The 25,403-nt window shown below is 35.8% G+C and overlaps 3 protein-coding genes and 1 long non-coding RNA gene across 5 annotated transcripts in view; 2 read left to right on the top strand and 2 right to left on the bottom strand.

Moving 5' to 3' along the window:
* Nucleotides 1–193: 193 nt before the first annotated feature.
* Nucleotides 194–9,280, bottom strand: LOC113679556 (serine/threonine-protein kinase 40). 2 transcript variants are annotated; one of them, XM_027196524.2, is made up of 6 exons: nucleotides 8,406–9,280; nucleotides 4,583–4,635; nucleotides 3,602–3,717; nucleotides 2,783–2,927; nucleotides 1,714–1,833; nucleotides 194–1,273 (listed from the first exon to the last, which is right to left on the bottom strand). In XM_027196524.2, the coding sequence occupies exons 1-6, from the start codon at nucleotides 9,063–9,065 to the stop codon at nucleotides 994–996; spliced, it is 1,374 nt and encodes a 457-aa protein (XP_027052325.2). In that variant the 5' UTR covers nucleotides 9,066–9,280; the 3' UTR covers nucleotides 194–993. The 2 variants fall into 2 exon arrangements, with proteins under 2 accessions (XP_027052325.2, XP_027052326.2); XM_027196525.2 differs by having other exon boundaries at nucleotides 194–1,270; nucleotides 8,406–9,176.
* Nucleotides 9,234–14,592, top strand: LOC113679541 (uncharacterized). Its single transcript, XM_089180270.1, has 7 exons — nucleotides 9,234–9,480; nucleotides 9,983–10,125; nucleotides 10,602–10,743; nucleotides 11,083–11,238; nucleotides 12,074–12,191; nucleotides 12,461–12,523; nucleotides 12,657–14,592. The coding sequence occupies exons 1-7, from the start codon at nucleotides 9,444–9,446 to the stop codon at nucleotides 12,784–12,786; spliced, it is 789 nt and encodes a 262-aa protein (XP_089036396.1). The 5' UTR covers nucleotides 9,234–9,443; the 3' UTR covers nucleotides 12,787–14,592.
* Nucleotides 14,573–20,028, bottom strand: LOC113679542 (histone deacetylase 8). Its single transcript, XM_027196511.2, has 11 exons — nucleotides 19,797–20,028; nucleotides 19,609–19,661; nucleotides 18,096–18,232; nucleotides 17,763–17,904; nucleotides 16,923–17,035; nucleotides 16,736–16,813; nucleotides 16,476–16,584; nucleotides 16,202–16,374; nucleotides 15,884–15,978; nucleotides 15,691–15,796; nucleotides 14,573–14,994 (listed from the first exon to the last, which is right to left on the bottom strand). The coding sequence occupies exons 1-11, from the start codon at nucleotides 19,920–19,922 to the stop codon at nucleotides 14,972–14,974; spliced, it is 1,155 nt and encodes a 384-aa protein (XP_027052312.2). The 5' UTR covers nucleotides 19,923–20,028; the 3' UTR covers nucleotides 14,573–14,971.
* A 159-nt stretch (nucleotides 20,029–20,187) lies between these two features.
* The window catches only part of LOC149041526 (uncharacterized), a 42,686-nt gene continuing 37,470 nt past the window's right edge, over nucleotides 20,188–25,403 (top strand). The window contains exon 1 of the long non-coding RNA XR_016179112.1: nucleotides 20,188–20,356. This is a non-coding gene — a long non-coding RNA (uncharacterized LOC149041526). The remainder of the gene's footprint in view (nucleotides 20,357–25,403) is intronic.

Below are 25,403 nucleotides of genomic sequence, written 5' to 3'. Positions count from 1 at the left end.
CTAATAGTTCACTGAGATAACTTTCAGCTTAACCTTTCCTCTTTCACTCTGTTTGTTTTGTAACACAAGCGCATCATAAAACAGACCTGCAAAATTTCGGATCTCTACCAAAGTGGATTGAAAAATCAACAGAAGAATGACAGCAAAGGTCTCAAAACAACCTGGCGACTTTCAACCAATAAAATTGAAACAATAAATTCATAAATGTTTTATTCTCTCGCTTTATTTTTGAATTTGATTTTGAATAATACTCATTTCTCAGACACCAGGAGGCAATAGCCAGAAATAGATAATTTGTTTGTAAATATCCCCCATATTGAATTTCCAACACTTCTTTGCAGCCCATATAAATAAATTGTTCACAGAATTGATTGATTATCATAGAAAGGTATCATCTTACGTATGTTCTTGGGGATCCTTTTTTCATCGAGAGTCATTTTTGTCAAAGAAAATAATAATAAAGCAAAATTCTCTGAGAACACTCTCGTCGAAATGTAGGGGCATAATTTTGTAGGTCAAGGGCCAATCAGGATTTAACGATTTATTAGTGGAAGCAAATTTCAACATATTTTTTTCTTTTTTTTCTTTTTAACGGATACTAGAACTTGGTTGCTACACAACCAAATGCAATGCTATTTCCGACTAATAGCAGATTGAAATCGGCTCCACAATCGTTGATTGGGACAACTTGGAGGTTTCTACTCTTATTCCTGTAAGAGTCGTCTCTTTATGATTCTTATTACCAAAAGCTTTTAAGCCTTCGACTCCTAGAGGTGATTAACATGCAATTTCTCCAAATTCAACCCAACACTTTGTCCAGCAAATGGGTGATAGGAATAGACAAATTTATAGGCTAAAGGGCGCCACTTTGAAAAGGAACTAATTTCCATTCACTTGTTTACAAGGAAATGTATAACAAACGGAAGGGAAGAATAACTGATCAGATCTTTACAATTAGTACAGTGTATTACACTTTTGGACAAGCATCACCAGCTATAACAAATGACGATGGGCCAGAATTTCGGCCGCCGTGAGCGGTCGGGCGTCCTCTGAAATCCGTCGTATGGGCGGCTGCGTGAGACTCTCACGGGTGAGAGTCAGTCTTGGCTCCTTATTGCTCACATTGTCACGATATTTTGACAAACGAAGTTCAAGTTCTGGTGCTCTTAGCCTCGATGAACTATCAAATTCCTTCGTGGAGTCACTTGAAGACTCCTCATCTATATCTGGGACAACTTGTGCAGGTTCACTGACTGTGTTAGTAAGATACCTACTGAAACGAAAAAGTGAAATTTACAAAGGATTCTTTTTTGTATAAATACTCTCTAATTGGAAGGAAAAGGTGGGCGAGGGAATGGGGAAGAGAGCCCAGTAAAGAAGGGTTAGGTTTCTATAGCGCAGTTGTAATGCGGCCAATTTTCTTGTCACAAAGGGCAGTTCAAGATATGTCGGTGCCAAGTGAGAAAGTTCACCTTAAGGCGTCAAGAAATGCTTTTTTAGATGGTAATGGAAAGTAATGACGATTAGACGATGCGTTGGGAAATGGGAATGATTCGTTGCCTTTTCAATTTTAAGAGATACTTCATTTGGTAATCTCACTAACCTCATGGCACAATGAAACTACAATCATTTTGAACGCTGCAAGAAGGTTGTTGCTCTTGCAGCACCAGGAGAAGCGATTCTTTTGCGATGAACTGTTACTGATTTACTCACCTTGCTGTCATAGTGTTCCTCAGGAAATCCAACACACCAGAGGCTGTAAGTCTCTTTTGAGGGTCTAGCATTAGCAACAGACCTATCAGTGACTTGGTGTTATCAGACACGCGCCCGTCGCTGAGGGGGAATTGAAAAGGAAAACATTAGTCATAATCACTTTGTTGAGCACTAGTTTCATGGACGCGTCCACACGTGGTCTTGAACACAGTGAAAGGGAAGTGGATTCTAGCTCACCTACCGTACACGGAAACTGTTACTTAATATGAAATGCATGAAATAACTCCGTCCTTAACCCTCTAACCTCTAAAGTGATCTCTATTTAAATTCTTCCATCAATAATCCATTGTTAAATTGTTCAGATGGAACGAAATAATCAATTTAGGGGTATAGTTGAACCCCGATAACTCGAACCCTCGATAACTCGAATTTCCCGCTAACTCGAAGCAAAACTGATTTCCCTTGGATTTGCCTCATGCATATACTGTAAGTTTAACATCAATAACTCGAAACTCCGATATCTCGAATTCCCGATAACTCGAAGTGATATTTACTTCCCTTCAGGTACTTTTTTTTGGTAATTTTACCCTCGATAACTCGAAGTCGATTTTCACTTTTGCGGACTAATGAGCCATAACATTTTGCACCGGAAGAGTACATTTAATCTCATCCATATATTATGACAAGTTACCCTACCAACTGTTACTCCCTTCTTGCTTAATCTGCCAGGTTTTCAAAACAAAATTAAAGAATGAGAAATGGCAGAAGGGGATGGAAGAGGGAAAGGGTAAGGGTAAGGGGAGGGTGTTACGTTTCCTGAGACCCCGAAGGGCCTTTCTTCCTAATTTTCATGCAGCGGTGATCTTTTTCATTTGCACCCAAATATTTTCGCTTACTCAGCTGATTGAGGTTGCAGAGAGACTGTTCATATTCTGACAATGCCAAGAACCTCATAGCATCCAAAGACTTTTTAACTTATTCATATTTAATAAAATATTATCAAAAACTGTCTTTTTCTGAGACGTTGTGAGGCTGTGAATAAGTGAATTTTCTACAAAAATATACTCACTTTGGAAGTACAAACTCTGCAGTTTTGATCTTTCTGAACAGCTCGTGAGGTATGCTGTCATAGAATGGAAACTGACCGTACAGCATGGTGTATAAAACGACTCCAAGAGCCCACATGTCACTTGCTTTCCCTGAATAAGGAGCCCCTTTAAAAAACAAAAGAGGGAGTTCAACTTTTTTGCTCATCGTTAGCATTCAATGAAGGTAATAGCTTTGGATTAAACTCTCCTTTTTCGGGAAGAAAGTGAAGGTGAGTGAGTGTCGTGATAAACAAGATGCCTTGCATCATAATGAGGTATGCTGTTGACTAAAATTTCAAAAATGCATTATAACCATAAAGTTTAGTCTAGAGACAGACAGACAGACAAAGAAGTAGAAGGCGGAGGAGTTTACGTTAAAAGGATAACGACTTCTCTCAAAATTAAAATGCTAATAAACATGTGTTAATAAATACCAACAGGTGCAATAGACCCCTCCCTTAAACAGACATTTAGAATCAGTCCTTGATATTTGAATTCTTTGTTGGTTTTCTTACGGCTACATTGTACTTTAGACGGATACTTTTCTGAGATGGGCAGTTGGTACCAATCACAAGAGCACGAGTGTTACAGGGAGTTGATCCGCGTGAAAGAAACATGAACTAAAGATGTCTGGACTATATAGTCAAGACAGTGACTGATCTTTGTAAGGTCATAATTCTTGCTCGCCAGGTATTTTCACCCCAATGTCATAGCATCTAGTCAAGAACATCAATTATTCTGTCCACAAAATGATGATCTCAGAGACCAAAGTGAGGTATTAATAAAACAATTTCACTCACCACTAAGAACATCTGGACTAATGTAAGCTGGACTTCCTCGCTGGTCTTTCAACAGATCATTATCTCGTATAAGATGCTTCCCCAGGCAAAAATTTGTAATTGTTATTCTTTTTGTGCTAAAGGGAATATTCAAGCAATCCATGTTAAACCTTCAAATATGGATAAGAGTGACAAGACAAGAACCCTTATGAAATTATATGGAAAAAGGTTCCTTGTTTATCCTGAAGAACTCAGGGGGTATATTGAACACTTGTTGATGTTTCTATGTTGCTTGTGTTGATAACACCAAGTCACACTCAGATCTCTATTAGCCTTTTGCACCCTTACATCATTATTCACGTTCTCCACAATTTTCTCTATACAATTTGCCTGGTATTGATAAGAAGAATTTGTTTTACAATCAAAGCTTCTGAGGGTGATGATAATTTCTCATATTCTCATAATCTTTGTGAATGTTTCAGCTGTACTGACGTAAGGTGAAATTAGATGCTCATATCCCCCAGGGTTTAAAGGGTTGCTACTGACAAGGTTTGAATGTGAGAGTAGTAGAGCATACCAACAAGTACATCCTGTCACCAGCTGAGAACCTTCCAAACCTCTATATCATTAACAAACACTCACACACTTGATCCAAAGAAGCAAGCTTCATTATAGACAATTTATAAATCTATCTAACTATTTTCATCAAGCAAATATTGTATGAATATTAACAATATTGATTTTAGATTGTGCTACATCAAATACAATCACACTAATTATAAAATGATCCTGCTCAAATGTGCCCTTTGTCTGAATGACCAAATTATCAATTCAATAGTGAGTCAGGGTTTTTTTCAATTAGGTTTAAAACATTTCAATGGAATTCTGGCAGTAGTTTGGGAATTGATAAGGCCTGACTAATTTAGTTGCAAAAAGGTATGGCTGATCTGATCGGACTGATGTTAAGATTACTAATTCACATAGTTTGCAAATACTGGTTACCTTCTATTTAGCACAATATTTCCAAGTTTTAAGTCTCTGTGTACTATGTTTCTCTGTGAGGAAAAAAGCAATCTTTTAATATAGAACACTGGAGTCAAACTATGAGTATCTAACTATTGGCTAAAACAATTACAGCATTAATGTTAACAATCTAGTTCAGTTTGCACTTGTTTCTTAAAAGGGCCATTTTATGTTCTATTCAAAGGAGGATAAAAAAAGAAAAACAAAATGAGTGCTATACAACCAAAACCAAATAAATCAAAAAGGCTAATCATAACAATGAAAGTATCACAAAAATTTAATGACAACTCTAAGTAAAAATAAGCAAACTGCCTGATGTGCAGGAGAGGTCAAGCAACTGAATCTCAGGTTTAGGTTTACACCTGTGGGCAACTAAAACAGAAATGACTTAACCTAATCACTTTCCTTTTTTAATTTATCAATTGCTGTCAGTTTGCCTATGCATTCAAAGGAATCTCTTGTAACAAAGTACATATGTAGATGTATATGCACATATTACTTGTAAACCCATTTTTATTAAGCCTTTAACTCCCAAGATCTGACTACTTATTCTCCCCTCAAGCTGCTACACTTTTCATTGTCAATCAGTTAGGAGAATTTGGTATTAGATATAGGTAACAACTTCAACCTGATAAATTTGAGTAACTTCTCATCACCTGTTTGTTGGATAATGAATGGAGATTGTAGGAAGAAGTTACATGTTTGTCAGTTGTGGGAGTTAAAGGGTTAAACCTTTAACATTTTCACTCCCAAGATCCCATTAGTGGTTCTCTGCACCATCTGCCATGCAATCCTTATGATGTTAGTTAGTTCTCAGAAGTTGGTATTGGATCATCTAATGATCTCTCTATCAATATTTTTTTTTTATTCTCAATGCTTGCTTGCTTGATATTGTATTGATATCGAGAGAAGAAATTCTCGCTTGGTCTCTTGTGGGAGTTAAATGGTTTATGGCTACTTTCAGAAGTGTTAGAGTTAGGATACAATGTACCACAAAAATAGTATTCAATATTTTGTGGAAATTGACTTAATATAAAGATTTAGCCAAGCCTAAAAGCGGAGCTCGCATTTTTTTCCCACACGTCTCTTCAACAAAACTATGGATAACATGCATGTATCAATGGATTTTCATTTGCAACTTCTCCATGTCCATGTAGAGAACTGATTCTATTATAGATGCTTTAAGGTTAAATGTTTAAGTCAGTAGGCAATTTTTGGAGGTCTCCATTATGCTAACTGTTAAAAAGTTTTCCCAACAATATGCAACAAGAAAATGTAAATTAATCTCGAACCCAGAGAATGCGTGCTACAAGCTCCAATGGTGTTGACATGCCTGTGGTACAGTTAGCTGCGCATGCTAGAAGTAGCACCTTGTATGTACAGTTGTATGGTTGTAAGTCCAAATTTTTTTGGCTTGATGGGTTACTACTATTTCGTATAATTATTGGGCTACACTGCGAGTGCTGCAAGCTCCACTATAAATAACTTGCAAACCGATGATATGTTACTCTTAGTCAGAATGTATACTTACAATATAAATACAACATCAAGCAGGAAAGTGATGAGAAAAAGGAAATAATATATCAATTAGGGGATTGCAAGTGAAATGTATTAACCCTTTAATCCCTAACATCAGTAGGCATATTCTCCATACTGTTTTCTAGACATTTCCTATGATATTGACAAGGAGAATTTTTTTAACAATCAAGATCCTCTTTAGTTGGTGATCATTCCTTTATTCTCATGGCCTTAATCAGCAATTCAGGGGTTATATTGTAATGAGAAATTAGATGTTAGTCACTCTTAGGGGTTAAAAGGTTAAGTGGCCACCGATGGGGAATGGTGGGGTAACTGCTTACTAAAGGCTGGCTGTTAAATACAGGCTCCACAAACGAGGGGTAAAATTAAAAACGACAGAAAACCCTACCATTTATGCCATAATTGGCCAGTTAGAGTAAAAACATATGCTCAAAAATACTACTAGCACTGATTTTGAGAGAGGATTAAATTTTACTTGAAAGATTATTCTTAGTTTTATTTGAGTGGTTCTGCTTTAAACCTTTAACTCACAGAAGTAATTAACATAAAACTTCTCCCTACAATATCCATACAATCTTCAGCAAACAGGTAATGAGAATATTCAAACTTATCAAGTAGAAGCTGCTATCTTGATCTAGCACCAAGTTCTCATAACTAATTTACAAGGAAATGTGTAGCAGCTACAGGGGAGAATTAACAATCAGATCTTGGGAGTTAAAAGGTTAAGTGAATGTTTAGTACAGGTGAAATAGAATACAAATCCACTGCTGGGACTCACTCAAAGGTGACTGCAATTGTACAATAGAGGTGACTGCTCAATTAAGGTGAACATAATAGTGATTAAGGTGAAACAAATTCATAACCTTGACCACTGATTGCTTTATAGAGTGTGGCTTGATACAGGTTTGACTTATCCAATACCAAATTCTCCAAACAATTGTAAAATTTGTATGGCAAACAATAAAGGAAATTACTGACGAGATCTTGGGAGCGAAAGGGTGATAAGTGCAGGAAAGTGAAGGAAAGTTCACATGTCAGCCCAGCTACTAAAGCTTAACTAACATTCAATGAACAACCCACAAAAGCCTGTTTCCAAAACTTCAAAATTATATGTTAAACAACAGATCTCAGTGTAAGGCTTTAAGACATTTGTGGGTTTACTCCTAAGGGTTTTGTTAATTGTTTTACACCGGATCTTAAAATATGCATAACCTTGGCCTTGAATAGAAAGAAAACCACTTTTTACCTGAAAGGTACAATACCACCCTGCCAACAGCTGAAAGAGTAGGCAGGGTAACTTGCCTCCATAGGGCAAAATGTCGACCTTATCTTTCCAGAGTTAAACAGCCTACTCATTTAAATTCATTTCTTATTCTATTCAATACTAATTTACTGCAATTCTACCAAGCAGAGACCCCAAAATATTTCCATTTCCTGAATGTTATTTTAAAAATATTTCATTTTCTGTTTGAGCACATTTTCAGAAAGGTTAAGTGTTAGATGATTGATTTAATCAATAGTCAAATCTTCTGTCACAATTCTATCCTTGAACTAAAAGCAGTTAATACATTTCGCCCACACCTCCACGTTTCATTGAGCACAATGGACCCTTACAACGTACAATCTCAGCACCACAGAGTGGCGTGGGAGTGAAGCTCACAGATTTGCTGCTATACTAGCTTGGACTCTCTTTGACGCCTCCGTAGATTGTAAGCTTGTTTTCCAAGGTTTTTTGTTGAGATCGCTTTGGAAAATATTTTACAAGTCGTGTATTACTGAAACCGGAAACGGTCAAATTGTCATCGCTGTGACCTTAATGGGATATTGTAAGCGCAAGACGCTCTGAAATGCCAAGCATTTACCTGTTAAATAAGTTAGTAGCCCTTTAATCGATAATTCAAGAAAATAATTCCACTCAGACTACAGAGGAAATTCCGTGATTAGAATACTTATTTAAACCCACGCAAAAAATTTCTCTTAATTGAACACGAAAATACATGCGAAAATGCAAGCAGAGCCTCCACGAATTATTAAAGATTTGAATGAAAAAAAAAAATCTTTGAATTGGAAATGATAAAATTACTGTTAAAAAAAACACTTAAGTAGGACCAAAATTAACTTCACTTCGATCAATGATAATTGAAGAGGGACCTCGAGCCTCCGATTGAAATAGTAAACAGATTGAAAGCTTTTCCTGGATGAAAAAAAAAATCTCATACCATAACAAACCATTACCAAATATCCATTAGCTCTGTATCCTTACCTTATGTAAACACTCTACTACTCTGACGATGTCGTGGAAAATTATAATCGTTTCTCTTTCGGATAACCGTTTCTCTCGTATCACGTAATGTTGAAGGTTTATGAGGTCCGCTGTTTCCGAACTAAAGTCGTGGGCACAAAGGCAATCCAAAACTAAACACAGACGATGTCGGATTCTAAATTGTCTTGCACACGCATTTTGAGAGCGATGGCTTGCCGCTGAGTTCGTAGAATCTTTTTCAAGCGGTACTTCTTCGTAATATTCGTCTTTGAAAAGTCCATGGTGATGCACAACGCCATCTTGATCGTTTAAGAGAGAGAGCAGTGAATACTCCGTGTGTAACAACATTTTTCCTTGTTTGTCGTCGTAGCTTTCGCGTCCTGGATCTGCTAGGGTTAGAATTTTGATTGAATAAAAGTCATCTGTACCTTCCTTTTTGGCTAAACACTGAACAATGCTACGGACGGGCGAGTTGCCCAACCTTGGCCCAAGTAAGTACGGACCAGCGCGCTTCAGCGTTCCGCGATTCGAAGCTCTAATGAAAGCTCTTCTCGAACTCAATGGTGAACTTGAGTTTGTAGTTGATGAGGACGATTCTCCACTTTCAAGGCAAGACGCCTTTCTTTTCACTCCTGATGATCCTGAGCCGCTGGATCGCATAGTGTACCATGTAAACAGAAACGGGAAGGGAATTTAAGAAAGCTAAGTCGGTGGCTTGCCAAGTGTGAAATGTTGCGCACGGAAGTTAAATCCATTCAAACAAAAAATTAGTGCCCAGGCTTTCTGGTACAAGATGACCTGTATCAAAACTGGAACGAGATGAAATCTATCGAGTAAGATTTCGGAGAAATTAGCGTTTTCCACCAATTTTATTTATTTTTTGTCGGATTATGCTTGTATACGAAAGATTTCTTGAATAATCTCCATATATTTAAAAGTAAATAATAAGAAAAAGGATTCGATGTTGAAAGCTATCATTCAAAGCCACTGTTGCCATGGTGAAGACGCTACACGTGCATCAACCAAAATACAATCAAAATGGCTGCGGTTCTCCATCGAACTCCAGATGTTGCAGGTAAAATATTGTCTACTATGCTTCATTATAATTTCTTTTTAGAAAATTTATAGCTGGAAATGAACCTAAAACAAAACTATTAATACTACCTAACGATAAAAGTTAAAAAAAATGTTTTTCTGATCAAGACAAAATCAAACATAGACTAAATGATTTCAAAAGCTTCGATTTAAGATTGACAAGAACTGAATAATTAATATTAGCCTTTTCCTACTTGGAATTTAATTCGATCAAGCAGACTACATATTTAACTGAGTTATATCTACCCCACTTAAATAATAATATCACGATTAGCCAATTACAATAGGAAATCTTGGCTAAGGTGAGAAAAATTAGTCCATTAATATTCGAACGGATATGGTGAACAGTTCTTGGCAATGCTGCCGAAAGTGGGTATTAGATCAAGGACTATTGGGCCAATATATAAAACGTCTGTACAATGCCCATAGCGTTACCTGGTGTATGCCGCGAGTTAAGTTGCATGTTATGATTGATTTCTTAGGCATGGATGTACCCTTAAAGAACCCAGTTATAAAACCATATTACCGAGATGGCTTCGGCAGTAAGTCAATAGGGGAGCCAGAGTGGAGGCCACATCCCAGAAACGCTCTCTCTGTGCCTGGTAGACTTGATAACACCGCAAAATAAGTTAACGTGAATAATCATCAAACATATACTTTTTCGAAGAATTGGGATTTCTAAGCAAGATCATCAGGTATCTAGTTTGTGACCTTATCAACAAGATTTTGATAATGGACTGAAATTAAGTGCTCTAAGATACCAATTTTAAGCTCTCAAATCAAAGAAAAATTACTTACGTGTTTTTATGGTACTTACTTAGCGTGTATCAGGTTACATGCATTCACGTTTGTGAAAAAAAAAGAAAGAAAAATTGTTTGATGACCACCAACTTGAAGATGGCCGAAGTATTGGCTGGCACAAGTAATCTGCAATGTATTCAATATATTTTTCAGGTCTTAAGCATTTTTTTCACCTTGTGATTATAAATGACAATTAAACATTTTGTTATATTTACAATACTCCTGAATCACATTCACTTCAAGTATAAAATGTAGTGTTAAACATTTCATTTAGTTTTGCATTGATATGGTTTCTTTAGAGGGGGCAATGGTCTTGACTGGACTTCGAGTATTCGTTGTGCACCTTTAGAGGAAGCAAGACATACATCACGCAGGCCAAGCGAGGAAGCACCACCATACTACAGCATGAAAAACAGTGTCAAGTCTACAGCCAGGGAGGAGGGTGAGGCTTCAACTATATACACACCTTACATAAAACTTGCATAATTTCAACAAAAATTTAAGAGTAGTGGTATTAAACATAGGTAACCCCTGGGTTCAAACCATTTAGCCCACTAATTCAATCAGTTACAAAGTGAATGAATGAACAAATTATTGAATAATGAATACAGATGACATATGATGAGGACTGTTCAGCCCTTGTTAAAGTGAAGTCTTCCTTTGTAAGAATTTGTTTTGAAATTCACTGTGTCAACCGATGATAAGTGTTAACTTGGTTTTGTACAACCATGTATTCAGTGCTGGTCTCATGATAGTTGTGGTTCATTGTGTTTCATTTTAGCAGCCCAAGCATCCCACACAGACAATATAGAGGAAGAGAAACCCTATAGTGTCAAGCCTACAGTTGTATATGACACATATGATGATTTTGAACAAATTTATTTGAGAAGACCACTGGAGATATCTCTAAGAATGTCTGTTGGGGCGAAGAAATCAGGTATGCCTTCCAGGATATTCAACAGGTGTATGTAATCTTGTCTTCAAAATACGAGTGTAATTACCTAACATTAGTTTCCATATTCTTTATACTCTTCTCTTCTTCCTTTCGTAATGACCAGAATAATTTCTTCATCAATCAAAGCTTCTTATGTTGGGAATAATTTTTTTTATATTCTTGTAATCTAAGTGAATGATCCAGCAGTATTACTGTAAGGAGAAATTAGAGGCTGAGGAATTGTAGGGTTTGAAGGATTACAGGGTTACATGGGTTATATGATTGTAATACATAAATTTGGGATTCAGCTCAGTTTTATCCAAAGAATTGTATTTGGTTACGATACATGTAGGAATCAATTTTTAACCACAGGGTGAAAAAAAGAGTAAGAAGGCTTTTCCATTTTAGGGACTTTTGTAGGGTTCTAATCTTCTTCAGTTTAACCCTTTCCACCCTAACATCAGTATGGATATACTCCATACTGTTTTCTATACCTTTCCTAAGGTGCTGACAAGGATAATTTGTTTATCAATGGAGAGAATATTTATTTGGTGATCATTTCCTATATTCTTGTGACCTTACTGTGTCATGCTGGGGTTATACTGTTGGAAGAGATAAGATGCTAGTCACTCTCAGGGGTTAAAGGGTTAAAGATCATATGACACTGTAACTCCTTATCATTATGTTTATTAACCTTTATTGCAAACTCAATGCCAAAAAAAAAAAATTCAATAAAAAAACCAGCCTTCCTTTTTTATTTTATCCAATATATATTTTGTTAAATAAATTTTCAATATATATTTCATACAAATCCTGATTAATTATTACATCCTTTCAGTATTTGAACAAAGAAATGGTATCCCTGCAGCCTCACTAGGAGATAAGAGTTACCAGGTCCCAGAATACTCATCTGACTTCCATAAGCAGGGAAGTACAAGGCCTGTTGTTAACTTTGGGTGAGTACAAACATAGTTATGTGGATTTATTTATTTATAATTATAGGCCTGTGTCAGATAAAAATGGTTCTGCAAAGTGTGCATACAATGTACACATCTATTTTGTCAGTGGATCATACCCAATTGAATGCAATTTGACAATATTTACCTTTTGTGAACCAAACTAAGGGTTATAATCAATAAACTCAAAAATTGAAAAAAAAATTAAGGTGATTTCTTGGGAAGTTATATTTAAATCACACTTGTTTAACATTTTTTTTTTTAATTAGAGGTTCTCTAAAATATGTTCCAGACACCTTTGTTCCTCTTCAAGATTTGCCATCTAGACCAAGGTAAGTCATAGGATGAAATAAAAACATGATTTAGTTATGAAAATTTTGAGATTGTTTCATCAAATCAAACTTAATAGTTTACTACAAGTGATACCTAAATGTATATGCTCCTTCATCTTGTTTTATCTTCAAGAACCACTTTTGAAGAAAGACAGAAGAGAAAGGCAAAGAAAGAGGAAATTGAGGAGGTTAAAAATTTAGATCATTGGAGACCAGCTGATTTGCTATCACCTGTGTTGCAGCTTCCTGAATCACATGGATGACATACAGCAACCAAGAGTTAGCCTTAGAATCAATTTCTACAACTGTAGCTGATAATATAAGGTCAGACTATTCCCTTTAAAACTTTAGTTATTGCCTTTAGCACAGTAGGGAATTAATGCAAATTAGTGGAGAGCAAAGCATAAATTGATAATTGATATTCCACCCAAAAGTGAACTCTGACTGGCCTGTTCTTCTAAACACCAGGTTACAAATGATAAAGGCAATCACTTGTTTCCATGCATTAGTCTCTGAATTATTCATCTCGTGGTAAGGATTAACTGTTTTTGGACAAGTGCTCTTCTGTAAAATAATATACTTCATGGTAATGATACAAAAAGGAGACAGTTCAAGAAATCATTTGCTGTCACCAATAAACACAATACCACTATTAAATATATGGAAAGTGTACTTCTAGACCAAGGACAATATCAAAATTAGGAGGGAAATAGATTTTAAGTGATGTAATTTTTAAGACACTTGTAAAGCCTGCATAAATTACATTTGTGTTATTTGGTGTTTGCAATCACATGCCTGCCTCGGTCACACCTATCTACAGAAATCTTGACCTGAATTGTCTGATAACTTGCATTGACTTGCAGTAGTGACAGTTTTCTATAGATCATTAGCTATAGTTACCACAAAAGTACATGCAGGTCACTTCTTTATGAAGACATTGACCATTCAATGAAGCTTTCAAATTAAAGAAAAAAAACAAGCTTTAAAAGTTCTAAATTTTCTAAGGCAATGCTCTGTCATTGTTGGAAAGTGTGACTAGAGGGATAGTTCTGCTAATAACTGAACCTGACTTAATCAAAGAAGGGCTTTTTTGTCACCAATTTGTCACAAACTGCAGTTCAAGATTCATTAATTAATACATATTTAAATATTTTTGCTTTGCATTAAATCTGGGGCCGCAGGGTGGAAGTAATGTTGTAGGACCAGCTTTGCACAATGGTGTACAAAACATTCAGTTTAAATTCATAAAGATATCAATTCAAAAAACCTTTCCAAAAGATGGATAAAAAGGAGGTCTAATGCCTTATTGCCGTCTATTTTTGATAAAAGACCTGTTTTCAAATATTTTGTTGTATAGTTCATATTTGATCCTGTACATATATTTTCAATGCACACAGTATTTGCTAAGAAAATGCTATTTTTTAATACTGAACCACCATGTAAAAAATTAGAATGTTTATACGAGATTGAAAAAGTAAAAGTTGTCTCAAAATTTTGCGATAATTTTAATTTGGGATTATTTTACTCATCATTGGTGAAGGCATGCTCTGTAGTAGCAAAACTCATCCCCCATAAAAGACCCCAATATAGTTTTTTGAGACAGTTGAAATTTTCTGGACCGTTTGTGTACTATTGGACTCAACTGTATTTAATTTCTTGCAATGTTATTTCACAGAAATGAAAAAGGACACAATGACAGTAAATCTATGTGAGCTGCATCAATGTCCAAATTTTAGTGGTTGGGAGAAATATGGAAGGAATTTATTGGTTGGGAGAAATATGAGAAAACCTTGAGAACCAGGAAGGAGTCACAGCTCTGCAACATTAAATCTAAGGATCATAGGCAAGCTTATCTTGTACATCATTTCCTTTTCTCAGCCAGAGTGTCAATACTGATTCTCCAAAGATTTAGAACTGGAGATTCATCCTTTAAAGATAGGGGAGGGAGAGGGAATGCATTAAGAGGTATTTGCATGGTTATTTGTATTACTGCTCAAAATTAACCTTCAAATTAAACAAATCTTTAAAAAAAGTGACCAGCAGTAATTATTACAGGTAAGAGACCACTTTTCTAATATACATCATTAAAGATATTATGTACAAGTTTACAATGTAACAAATCTGTTTATCTGAAGCATTTGTTTCAACTTTAACTGAATGAGACTTCTTCTTAAGTCACAGTACAAATATGATTTCTCGATTAAAAATGTGTGTGTGGAAAATATTTCCAACAATTGCCTGGATATCAGAATAAATATTGAATAGGACATGAATAAAAATTTTACATCCAAATTTCAATCAGCAGTGAAAACTATTTTTCCAAATTTTCTCAATTCTGGGTAAGCATTGTAATAAAATATATCCTCTCAAAATGAATGCTATTCAAAAATTTGATAAAATTTTTCCAATGACAAAAAAACACAAGATGCTCTCTAAATGCTTAATGCGTCATCTAATCTTCTGCAGATTTCCTGAAAAAGAATGAAATAAGACTTGAATTTTACTTGATAAATTCAATTAAAAAATATAAAACAAGCAAGCTGAATACACAAACAAAGATACAGTCTCAGTGCTACAAGGTGTGACTATTTAATTTGCCATGGTGAGTGGGAATAAATTTTGACACTTGAGTTTGCTATGAAAAGACCATTTAGGTTACAGTTGTTTGGTGGTCATGTGGCAAGTAATTTAGAATTTTCATCTGTTTTATAAAGGTTTTTAAAATCTTTTCTCTACTGAGTATTTCATAGTGTAAGGTGGAACTGGCCACTTGATAAAAAGTTGAGTTTAGAGCTATGAATCTGTTAGTGGAAAAAGTTCAGTACCTCTTATAAGCAACTACAGATATCAAATATATTAGATGGATCAATTTCTTCGTAAGAGCAGGACATTTGGAAAGTTTTGGTTTTGAAAACAGGAACCTAATTAGGTTAGTATGAGCATAAGAAAATTCTAAAAGAATGTAAATCTGGCATTAACATGCAAGTACAGAAATAATGTTCTCTGCCAGGTTGCCTTACAGGTTGACACAATATCAATCACTCTGACAAAGGGCTAACGCTTGAAATATCAGCCTTTAAATTCTTCATTGTGGCCAATTTACAACTGACACAAACCTTATTGTTGTTGAAACTTAAATGGCTCATGTATGTTTGTGTTCTGAATACCTGTTACAGTGTTAAGAAGATTTGTGATATCTTCTGGGGTGTTCATATCTTTCCTCCTTCCTGCAGGAATATGGAGTTGGTAGTCTGGTCCATAGGCCAGGAAATACTGCAAAAGACATAATTTTTAAAATGGAACTATTTACCTAACTATTAAGACAACCAAAGCAGATTTTGCCTTTGCCACAAGTGTTACCTCATGTTCTGGGATATCAAGTGACAACTGTTGATTGAGGGCCACACCAGTCAGATATGTCCAGCACTTTGCAGAATTCTTGACATTGTACCCACCTAAAAAATGAAAAATTCATGTCAGATAACATCTGAATGTAACACTGCTGCCTGGATTTAAGTTATCCCTAGACCATTCTCTTTATCATGTTGTAAAATTTACCAGAAGTACAAAGACTTGGTATTTTTGATAGTTTTCATGGGACAATGAACACCTCTGGGTCCCCAAAGAGGACTGGCAGAAACCTCAGGCCTTCCACTTTCAAGGGGCCAGATGACATACCTCCTCCCAGTAATAACAAAGGCAAGTTCCATTCCATCAAGTATTTGATGCATTCTCCAATGCTATATTGAGTGAGGTTAAAAGAGGCCATAGGATCACCAGCTAGTGTATCAACTCCACACTGACAAACAACTGCGCTTGCCTTGAATCTCTTCTTAACTTCTGACATGACCCTACAAAATGCAATCAGAAAAAATTAAGAAATAAGAAAATTATAACAAATAGATAAATAAATGACAGAAAAAACAAATAAAGGAATACCATGACGAATTACCTTGAAAATATTTCTATGAAAGGCTTGTCAGTAATTCCATCCTTCAGGGGTACATTTACAGTGTAATACTTTCCTTTGCCTAAACCCACATCTTGACTTGCACCTGTACCTGCAAATACATGAAATATTTTTAAAAAGGAAATTAAACAGTTCACTCTTTAATGTTTGCCAGCTTTTCACCCAACAAACAGAAGTATGCTCATACAGCAAAGTAGGAAGGACAGTGATGAACATAAACAAATAAAATTGTAGCATATTACCTGGGAAAAATCCTGGAGAAAATTTATGAAATGACACTGACATCACTTTTGAGGTAAAAGAAAAAGCATCCTCAACCCCTGCAAACAAAATTTGTAATGGATATTTTAGTAAAATAAAATATTTTGATGAGTAATGAAGAACCTTTGGAATATGCAAGCTACTTCTAAGCATTGATATTATACAAACCATCCCCATGGTGAAGATCAATGTCAACATAGAGAATCCTGTCAAACTTCTCTCTCAACTTTAAAATTCCTAAGACAACATCATTGATGTAGCAGAATCCAGATGCTTCATTCCTAGCAAGAAAAAAAGTTGTTCCTGAATTTCAAGCTAAAGAAACTGATTTTGCTTTGAAATGATCTTTTGAATTTTATGGGCAGGACTTTGTCCTTTGATCCCTCTCTTGAATCTTCAAACCTTAAGAACGACTAGCATCTAATTTCTCCCTACAAATGTATCACCCTGAATCAAACATGAAGGTCATATGAATAGAGGTAGCAATTACCAACTAAAACAACTCTAATTGTTAAACAAATTATCCTTGTCAGCACCTTAGAAATGATATGTAAAGATATACAATGAACAGTTTGGAGAATGTGTATAAAGGCTGATTCATCATTTTGCCTCTACTTCTGCTAAACAATCATTAGTAAGAAGTATTCATTTGGGAATTGAACATGGGGCCCTCCCTAAATGATAACTTTTTCTATTCTCATCACAGGTTTGTGGGATAATGTAGGGACATGGTGAGGACAAGGGTGAACCAACAACTTAAAATAAATATGTAATTATGCAGGGGATGCTCAAAATAACAATTTACCTTGTTTGAAATTATTTTTTTTTGGTTATGGAGCTGGATTAGTTTTGTGGAAAAAAAGATTCTTACAACAGCCACACTTGTCACTATCATACAACATTTTCATTTTTCAAAAACAACAAATAGTAAAAATTATAAAAAAGCAACAACAAAAAAAAAAAACCCTGAAAACTATGGTTACAACTACAGAAATTTGCTCCTGACACCTTTGGGCATGATGCCAGCCTCCTTGCCAATTGATTGCTATGGAGCATTCCTGTTTGATTAACATCTCTGCAGCAGTGAGTGTACCGCCGGCAATAACGGACATGCAATCCAACAAATCTTCAAAGAGGGGACAGTCAAACCCTGGAGTAAAATAGAAATGAGTTGAAACAATGTTTCATCTTTCTCGTTACTATCAAAAGCACTCTTGTACAGTAACTACTGTTGCGTGGCTCTAAAAATAAGAGAGCACCCCTTCTAGACTAGATCTACTGCTGATCCCAAAACATCGACCATACACAATGTAAAGTATCAATTATTAATTTCTGACATACCTAAGCCATATTCACCAGCTGTTTCTTCCATTTCCTCATCATTGCAGTTACTTGAAAGCTTTTCTAAGCACTTAACATAGTCCAAAGAGTGAAATGCTGAAAGCTCATGTGCTGAGGCTTGCCGAGGTTTAACAACTCTATCAAAAAGTTGACATTCTTGTAAGTGTAACAACTAGTACAGTGTAAATATGTATTTGTGTGTTACACAAATCAAAACAGCAATTACAAATTCTGCTTATTTGAATAATTTGTGGAAAAAAATTGCTAAACATGTTGGAAATTTAGGTGCTGATAACAAACTCTTTTACCAGATAAGCTTCAAGCTATACAACTCCTCCAACCCCTCCTCACTAAAAAACTCAGCCTACAGTTCATAATCTCTAACCAGAATGGCTAAATTGTCCATCTAATCAAAGGGATACGTCATTGCAATTAGGCAATGCATGTACAGATATTTAAAGACCCTGACTTCTGGTCATGTTATTGTTAGAAGTAGGTGACTGATTAGGAACCCTATCAGAGCTTAGGAAGGGAAGCAGAGGTGCAATTGTTTGTGCTCCCTGTGCATGATCAATCCATTGTTTTGTTTGTATATTGTGAATGAGTCAATCAAGAGGATGATTTCATCAGTTAATAACATTGATGTGTGCAATGCATGGTCAAGCCCAGAAAACCTAACAGAAACATAGAACAGCTCCTAGCCAGTTACATCTAACTTGTTTGGGGCTCAGACCCTCATTTAACCAACTGAAATGCTGCTATAATGCTTACCTACAACTCATTACTCATTCAGAGACACCTCAAGCAGGGAAATTGTTTTCTCATAAAAGTGACTAATACATTACTATTCAATTTTGAGAAGATGATAAACAGAAGCAGTGATTGTTCATTTACAAAAAAAATCCAATATGGGTTTTGAAATTAAATTTTTTAAAGAAATTTTTAAGATTATTTGTTGTGAAAAATTAGGTGACATTGAGAGGAGAAAAATTAATTGACCCTGTCATGGATACATGGAAAACCTGTTTCTTGAACAGGTACTGATACCTATATTTTCAAATTCCTATAATTGAATTTCAGTTTGTGTAAAAAAAATATCTTTATGATTCAAAACAAGGAGGGATTCTTCATTCAAGAAAAATTAGACTTAAATAAGGCTTTTCCTTACTACGAGTACCCATACATTTCAAGTTAATTTCATCCAAATTTTTTAAAGGTAGTGTTGATGAACAAGGACATTTAATAGGTAATTTTGATTTTATCAACTGAGTTGATGATTTAAATTGGCCACCGGAAAGAGTTTCAAAGCTGACGAAGGACTTACGCTCGAAACGTCAGCTTTGAAACTCTTTACAGTGGCCAATTTAAGTCATCAACTCAGTAGTTAAAACCAAAATAATTCTGTTACACTCGCCCACCGACGCAGCACTACAGCGTCTTTAGAAACTTACCCCCTGTATTCAGTTGATTTAAGTAACTGTACTTTCCACGCTATTATGAAATTTCAAATTACCTTGTGTTTTCCAAAAGTCCATAGGCTTTAATCAAAGTATGAGTTAATGATGCCTGAAAATAAGACAGGAAACATGCGAATTAAAGGGCTGTTCTCTAGAGTCACCGGTAAGTTAAATTTTTTAACATAACAACGCTGTTGTAAAATATTCAGCGCGGTGTTGAAAAGGAAGGAATAAATTTCCTTACCCGATTAGGTACCTTTGGAAGTTTATCACAGAGGGTTACTAGGTCCTCTGAGTGAATTAACACAACCTTCGCTAGAAGTTTTGTTGTCCGTTTGATCGACTGGCCGCCATTTTCTCTCAACGCCATCTTCAAACTTGCGCGGGAAAATTACTGAACATAAAGGTCAACACGATCCCTAGCTAGGGTGGGGTAAGGGTCTATTGGTGAATTTGATTTTGTTCAGGTGAGGGAAATTGCTCGAAATCTCGAAAAAAACAAATTTACCTATAGGAAAATAACATATTTGCTATTAAAATGTGATTCATCGCACTTGAGAGGAGAAATCCCTTGAAGGAATGAGCAACTTACCCCTCCTCTGAGGGTACCTTGTCCAAACCAAGGTACAATGTACTGTTGTCGTTACCGGAGGTTGTAAGAAGTTGCGGCTCGCTTTCATGTAACGTGTGTGGAACTCTTCGTGAAGTTTACGCATTTTCGCGCAGGATTAGAGGCTCCTCGTGAATGGAAACCTCATTCTTTCTCACCAATTATGTTGAAGAGCAATTTTGAGGCGCTTTTCGGTGAGTAGAAATTGTGCTTGAATTGTGTATAGTTTACAGCTTGCATGACGTAAATTGTCTATGAAAAGGTTTTAAAAGCTGTCTTGAAATGATTCCAGAACTCTCTATTTTGCTAAGAATTTTAAAAATATGTTAACTTTCATTCATGAAATTTGCCATCTGTGTTTGTTAGGTTGAATCAAGGTTCAAGAATTGCAGCCGATGGACAGAGAATGGTCGCCGTCAAGTCCTTTCAAGTCCGCCGACCATTCCCTCTCCGTCAACTGTAATTCTTCATTCAACTAGCAAAAGTAGAGGGCATGTTTCGTGAATGAAAGTTTACAGATATTCCTAAGGGTTGTAATTTTCATTCTAGGTTGTAATCCGTCGTTTAGTTATGTTTAATTAACCTTACTTTAAATAATTGTTGTAACAGTTAAGCATGAAGTTACCCACTCAATCAGCACATTAAGCTATCTTCCGCTTGACCAGCTTTGCCATATAAGCCATAAGCTTAGGTTGTTCAAAATCGGTCATGCTAAAATGCAGACTGCAAACTGCAGACTGTGCAGACCATACAGACCGCACTTTGTTTGCTGGAGAATTTCGACTGTTGCGTCTTATGAGACACTGACAAATTCATTCATGACCTATCACCCATTCGACTTCAATGAGTATTCAATTTCACCAATATTGTGCGGTTTTTCAGCCTGAGAAAAAAATTTGTTGTCTTGCCTATAAAATTATATTTTAGACCTTGGTGGAAATTAAATGGAAGTCAGAAAACTTTGTTGGGAATTGGTTTTTGACTGAATGATAATCAGTAATAATCAACTAACGAGTGCCGTTTTGAATGCTGCTACGTTTTTGGTATGTGCTGTGTGCATGCCTTGATTTACAAGTTTCTTCAGATCTGTGATTCTACCAGTACAACTCAAGTCTGAGCTAGATTAAAGCACTTTAATCACTTTGCGGCAAAACATTATGCAAGTGTGGAAGACTCACTGATGTCAGTATCAAATGCAAACTTCAAATACTGTGGACAACCTTAATCTAGGAATGATAATATTTCCTTTTTACTCTATATTTTCAATTTCTGGTAAAATAAAAAAAAAATACTGATGAAACCTCGACTCCTGTCAACTGGTGTATTGGAAATTGTTCTGTTAATTTTCATTTTACACCCGCTGTGTATGCATTACAATCGGAGATCAGGTTGGACACAACTGACATGGCCAAAATTTTCCACTAGCTATCAATTACTCTTCTACTCCAATTTAAAAATCCTATTTACCAGTAAAGTTCACTTTTAACTTTCAGCACTTTCTTTATTGAAAAGTTCTTTGGGCTGTCTTGTGAAGATCCTGGTAATCATTTGCTTCGTCCACACAGCCCATTCCTTACCTTTAAATCAGTGTCGTTGTCCACGCAAATTACATCTGCAATAAATCCCGCATGTGGGGCTAATTTTTATGTGCTCTAGGAACTTGAGTTGGCAATTTTATTTTGCTAGGTAACATGAGCTGGAAATAATCTCATAAAAGTATGTCATGTGGTGTCCAAAAAGTGGAAACAGTTCCAACATAACCAAAAGAGTAAGAAAAAGGTGTATACATCTTAATCATATGTAAATCACTGTTTAAAAAAAAGCAAACAAAAAAATTGCACAGTCTGCATAGTTGCACGGTCTGCAGTTTATCATAACTGGTTTGAAATGGGATTAACATCAAACTAGAATTAAAAGTTAACCTTGGCTTTACATATAATTTCTTATATAGGAGAGCATGTATAAGAGCTAAGGTTTTGTTGGGTTTTTATTTCAATATGACTCAAAACCAACAGAAAAAAAATATATAAGAAAAATCCCTTTCCAGAGCTATATATCTGATTAAATTTTGACACTAACCCCAGGTTAGGTTAACACTTAACATTTTTTGAGTTTTATGAATATGGTCACTTATAGAAACATGAACTTTAGGCTAGATTTGCCTGAAGCAATTTTGTTCTTATAATTAGAAATACTGACAAATATTTGAATAAGTATCTTACAGTAATGACATAAATATGTAAGAAATTCATAATTGTTCTCTGAGTGTTGTTTATTTTGCAGAAACACATAATGCTTGAAATAAAAAACTCAACTAAACCAGTAAGGGAGGTTTTCTGCAAACAGAAAATATGTTTAGAACAACAAAATTACAATATACACAAATACAATGAAAACTCACCGACTGTTCGAGCTTAGGGTTTCTATGAACAACAATAATTCACTGTAACAAATATCTCAACATGAACACGACAATTTTCCTTCCAAAAGCACATGGGCAATTGCCCGGATGTTTTACGTAAAACATAGGCCCGCAATGGGAGCTACACTGAGGTAGTAGTTATAATTAAAAAATTATTAAAGTACAGCAGTTCAGCAAAGAAGATACTATGAGTTAACCCTGTTTGTGTTTGCTCAATCTCTATGCACAATTTGCACTAGAAACATAGTTTGATGCATTGGACTAAGTTTACCTGGACATTCCCTGTCTATATATATTGCAATCATGTCATTGCTCTTTCAAAATCTGTGTGACCCTTTGTTGTTGATATGTCTTTTGACATAAGGGTGACCTTCACAGTCTCTTTTATCTGTGCTGTTTTCTTGGAATCTTTAACCTTACAGAATCATGTTATAGGTGATAAAGAAGTTAAGTCTGTAAGAGATTCTCTGTCTTCTCTCAGGTGACCTTTCTTCCAAATGTTGATGTTGGTTGCAAGTTATTTTTTAAATGTCAATTACTGTAATTTTTGTTCTGATGGTGCATTTACACTACACAGGAACAAAATGCCAAAAGTGGTCCATGGGTTGCAACTTCTTTCTTTTAAGAAAAAAAAACGTTTTAAATAACTTCTTGCTAGGTTTATTTGGTCACATTCTTACTAAAAATGTGGTGCATTTACTGCAGTGGTATTCTAGTGGCAATGACAAAGCTAAAACCACTGATGGTTTTTGCAAAATGACAGAGGAGTGTTTGGACGTTTTCTTTTTTTGTTATACAAAATAAAATCACAGAATCCTGAAAAAGAACATTGTATATTTACAAATAAATAAACTTAAGAAAGAAATTAGTGAATAATCATGATGGTAGTAATGCTAAAAATAATAATAAGGATATTATTACAATAAAAATGATAACTATGATAATGACAATAGTCAATGGGACAGTCCTCTTTATAGTGAATTGAGGGCTTGTGGCACAAATTCAACCTTGGTTTTCCCTTTGGGCATCTTTATCTCCAACAACAGTATTCTGGTGTCACTGAACAACTTTTAGTACTAGAAGATGGAGGGTTGTTGTTGAAAGGTGAATCCTGTTGGCCTTAGCCCATGCAGTTGGTCTGTAAGAAGATTGCAGAGTTTTTTGCCCAGGAAAACTTTTAGTAGTCTGGTTAGTCTTTTCGCTTAGTGGAACAGCTCGTATAATAGCAGGATCCAGCAGCTGAGGTTGCTACTGTATATGATCCAAGTCAGTTGAGAAAGGCAATCATAAATCATTTGGGTCAACTTCTTCTTTTTTGGCAGTACATTTGAATGGCAGAATTTCAAGTGTTGGCAATGGCTGTGGTTCTGGTTTCTTGACAGAACTGGATGAGCTATGATCACTTGGTGCCTGTAGCTGCAAAGATTCTTATAAAGAGAATTGGTGTTTCTTCAGCTGACGCTCTTTCATCTAATTGTGGCATGCCTGGTATCTTTTGGTGGTACTTAGTGTGATTACTCTGCTCCTACAGTGTAAATGTAATTGACTGCTTTTAGCAATGCTGTCAACGGTAGCAGAAATTTTTTCCACTCTTGAAACCAGTTTCTGAAACTCTGTTCCATTTCCTTTTTTTTGTCTCTTTGAAAAGGGCAATCCTGTTCTGTTGGTTGTGGATGAGCTGTCTATGAAACCTCCTGGTCTTGTCTTCCATCTTGCCCCAGAGATTTTGAATGTCACATGAAGGGTTTTAGACCTTTCTTTTCAGTTTAATGTAGATATGCTCTTTCTTTAGTGCTTTCATCTTTTCTTCTAGTCCTTGTGGTGAATTTTGTATGGTGATCTCTCAGATTAATCACCAATTAGTGTGAAGTCCCACTTGATTTGCCTCACCAAAAGGAATGATGGCACTTTTAATGTGCTTAAATCAAAGTGAGGGCTAACTTTTTTTTATGATTTGATTGCTTGAATTTTGCTCAAGTTCTCATTGAAAGTTTTTGCACCATCTCGTCTCCATCTTTGAGTGTTTTGTTTTGGTTTTTTGCTTTGTGCTATCCTTCTCCCTGGCGGGGGTAGCCCAAAATTCTCACCACATGCTGCGAGTAACCAAGCTGTAGTTGAGAAGATATCTGGCTGTAGATTGCATGGAATTATGTTATTTTAGTATCAATCAAGAGCACAGATATCACCCTCTTAAACGAGCATAGAACTTTTTGAGATTGTAAAAACATTTTTCCCAGTGCATCTCTAAAAGTCACCAATATGTTTGAGGTTACATGGATTACAATAACTTGACTTCAAATTAACATAAGCAGAATCTCCATGCTCATTTAATTCAACTCAACGAGAAGAAACAAACTTGAAAATTTCAGAGTAATTGGATAAATACATCTTAAGATATCTTTTCTCAAAGATGTAAAGTTCGCGTTCTGAGAAATTGAGCTTTAAAGTTAAGAAATGATATTTTAGGATAGCCACAAAGACTCTTTTTTTAGTACAGAAAGTCCACAATTCAGTTAAGAGGGCTCCTACTTCATAAGTGACTCCTTCTGTTTCACGATGGGCCTCTTCTCATCGGGTTTGCGTCAGCCGCTCCGCTTGCTGGCGCTTCTTTTCCTTTGCACTAGCCTGCAGGTCAGATTTCCTCACCCGTTTCTTGTCCTTCAAAGTACATGCCCTCTTAGTGAATTTGCCAGCTGGAATGGACAACCTTTCCATCATTTTCTCTCTGCTGGCAGCCCCACTGTGAAAGTGTAATACTACTACTTGCTTATAAAAGAGGAAGTATCCAAAGGGTCTGTCCAAAGGGGTCTGTTCAAGGC

Source organism: Pocillopora damicornis, chromosome 8 (assembly GCF_964200805.1).
Source record: "Pocillopora damicornis chromosome 8, jaPocDami1.2, whole genome shotgun sequence".
NCBI lineage: Eukaryota > Metazoa > Cnidaria > Anthozoa > Scleractinia > Pocilloporidae > Pocillopora > Pocillopora damicornis.
This window is presented reverse-complemented; position numbering and strand designations above follow the sequence as displayed.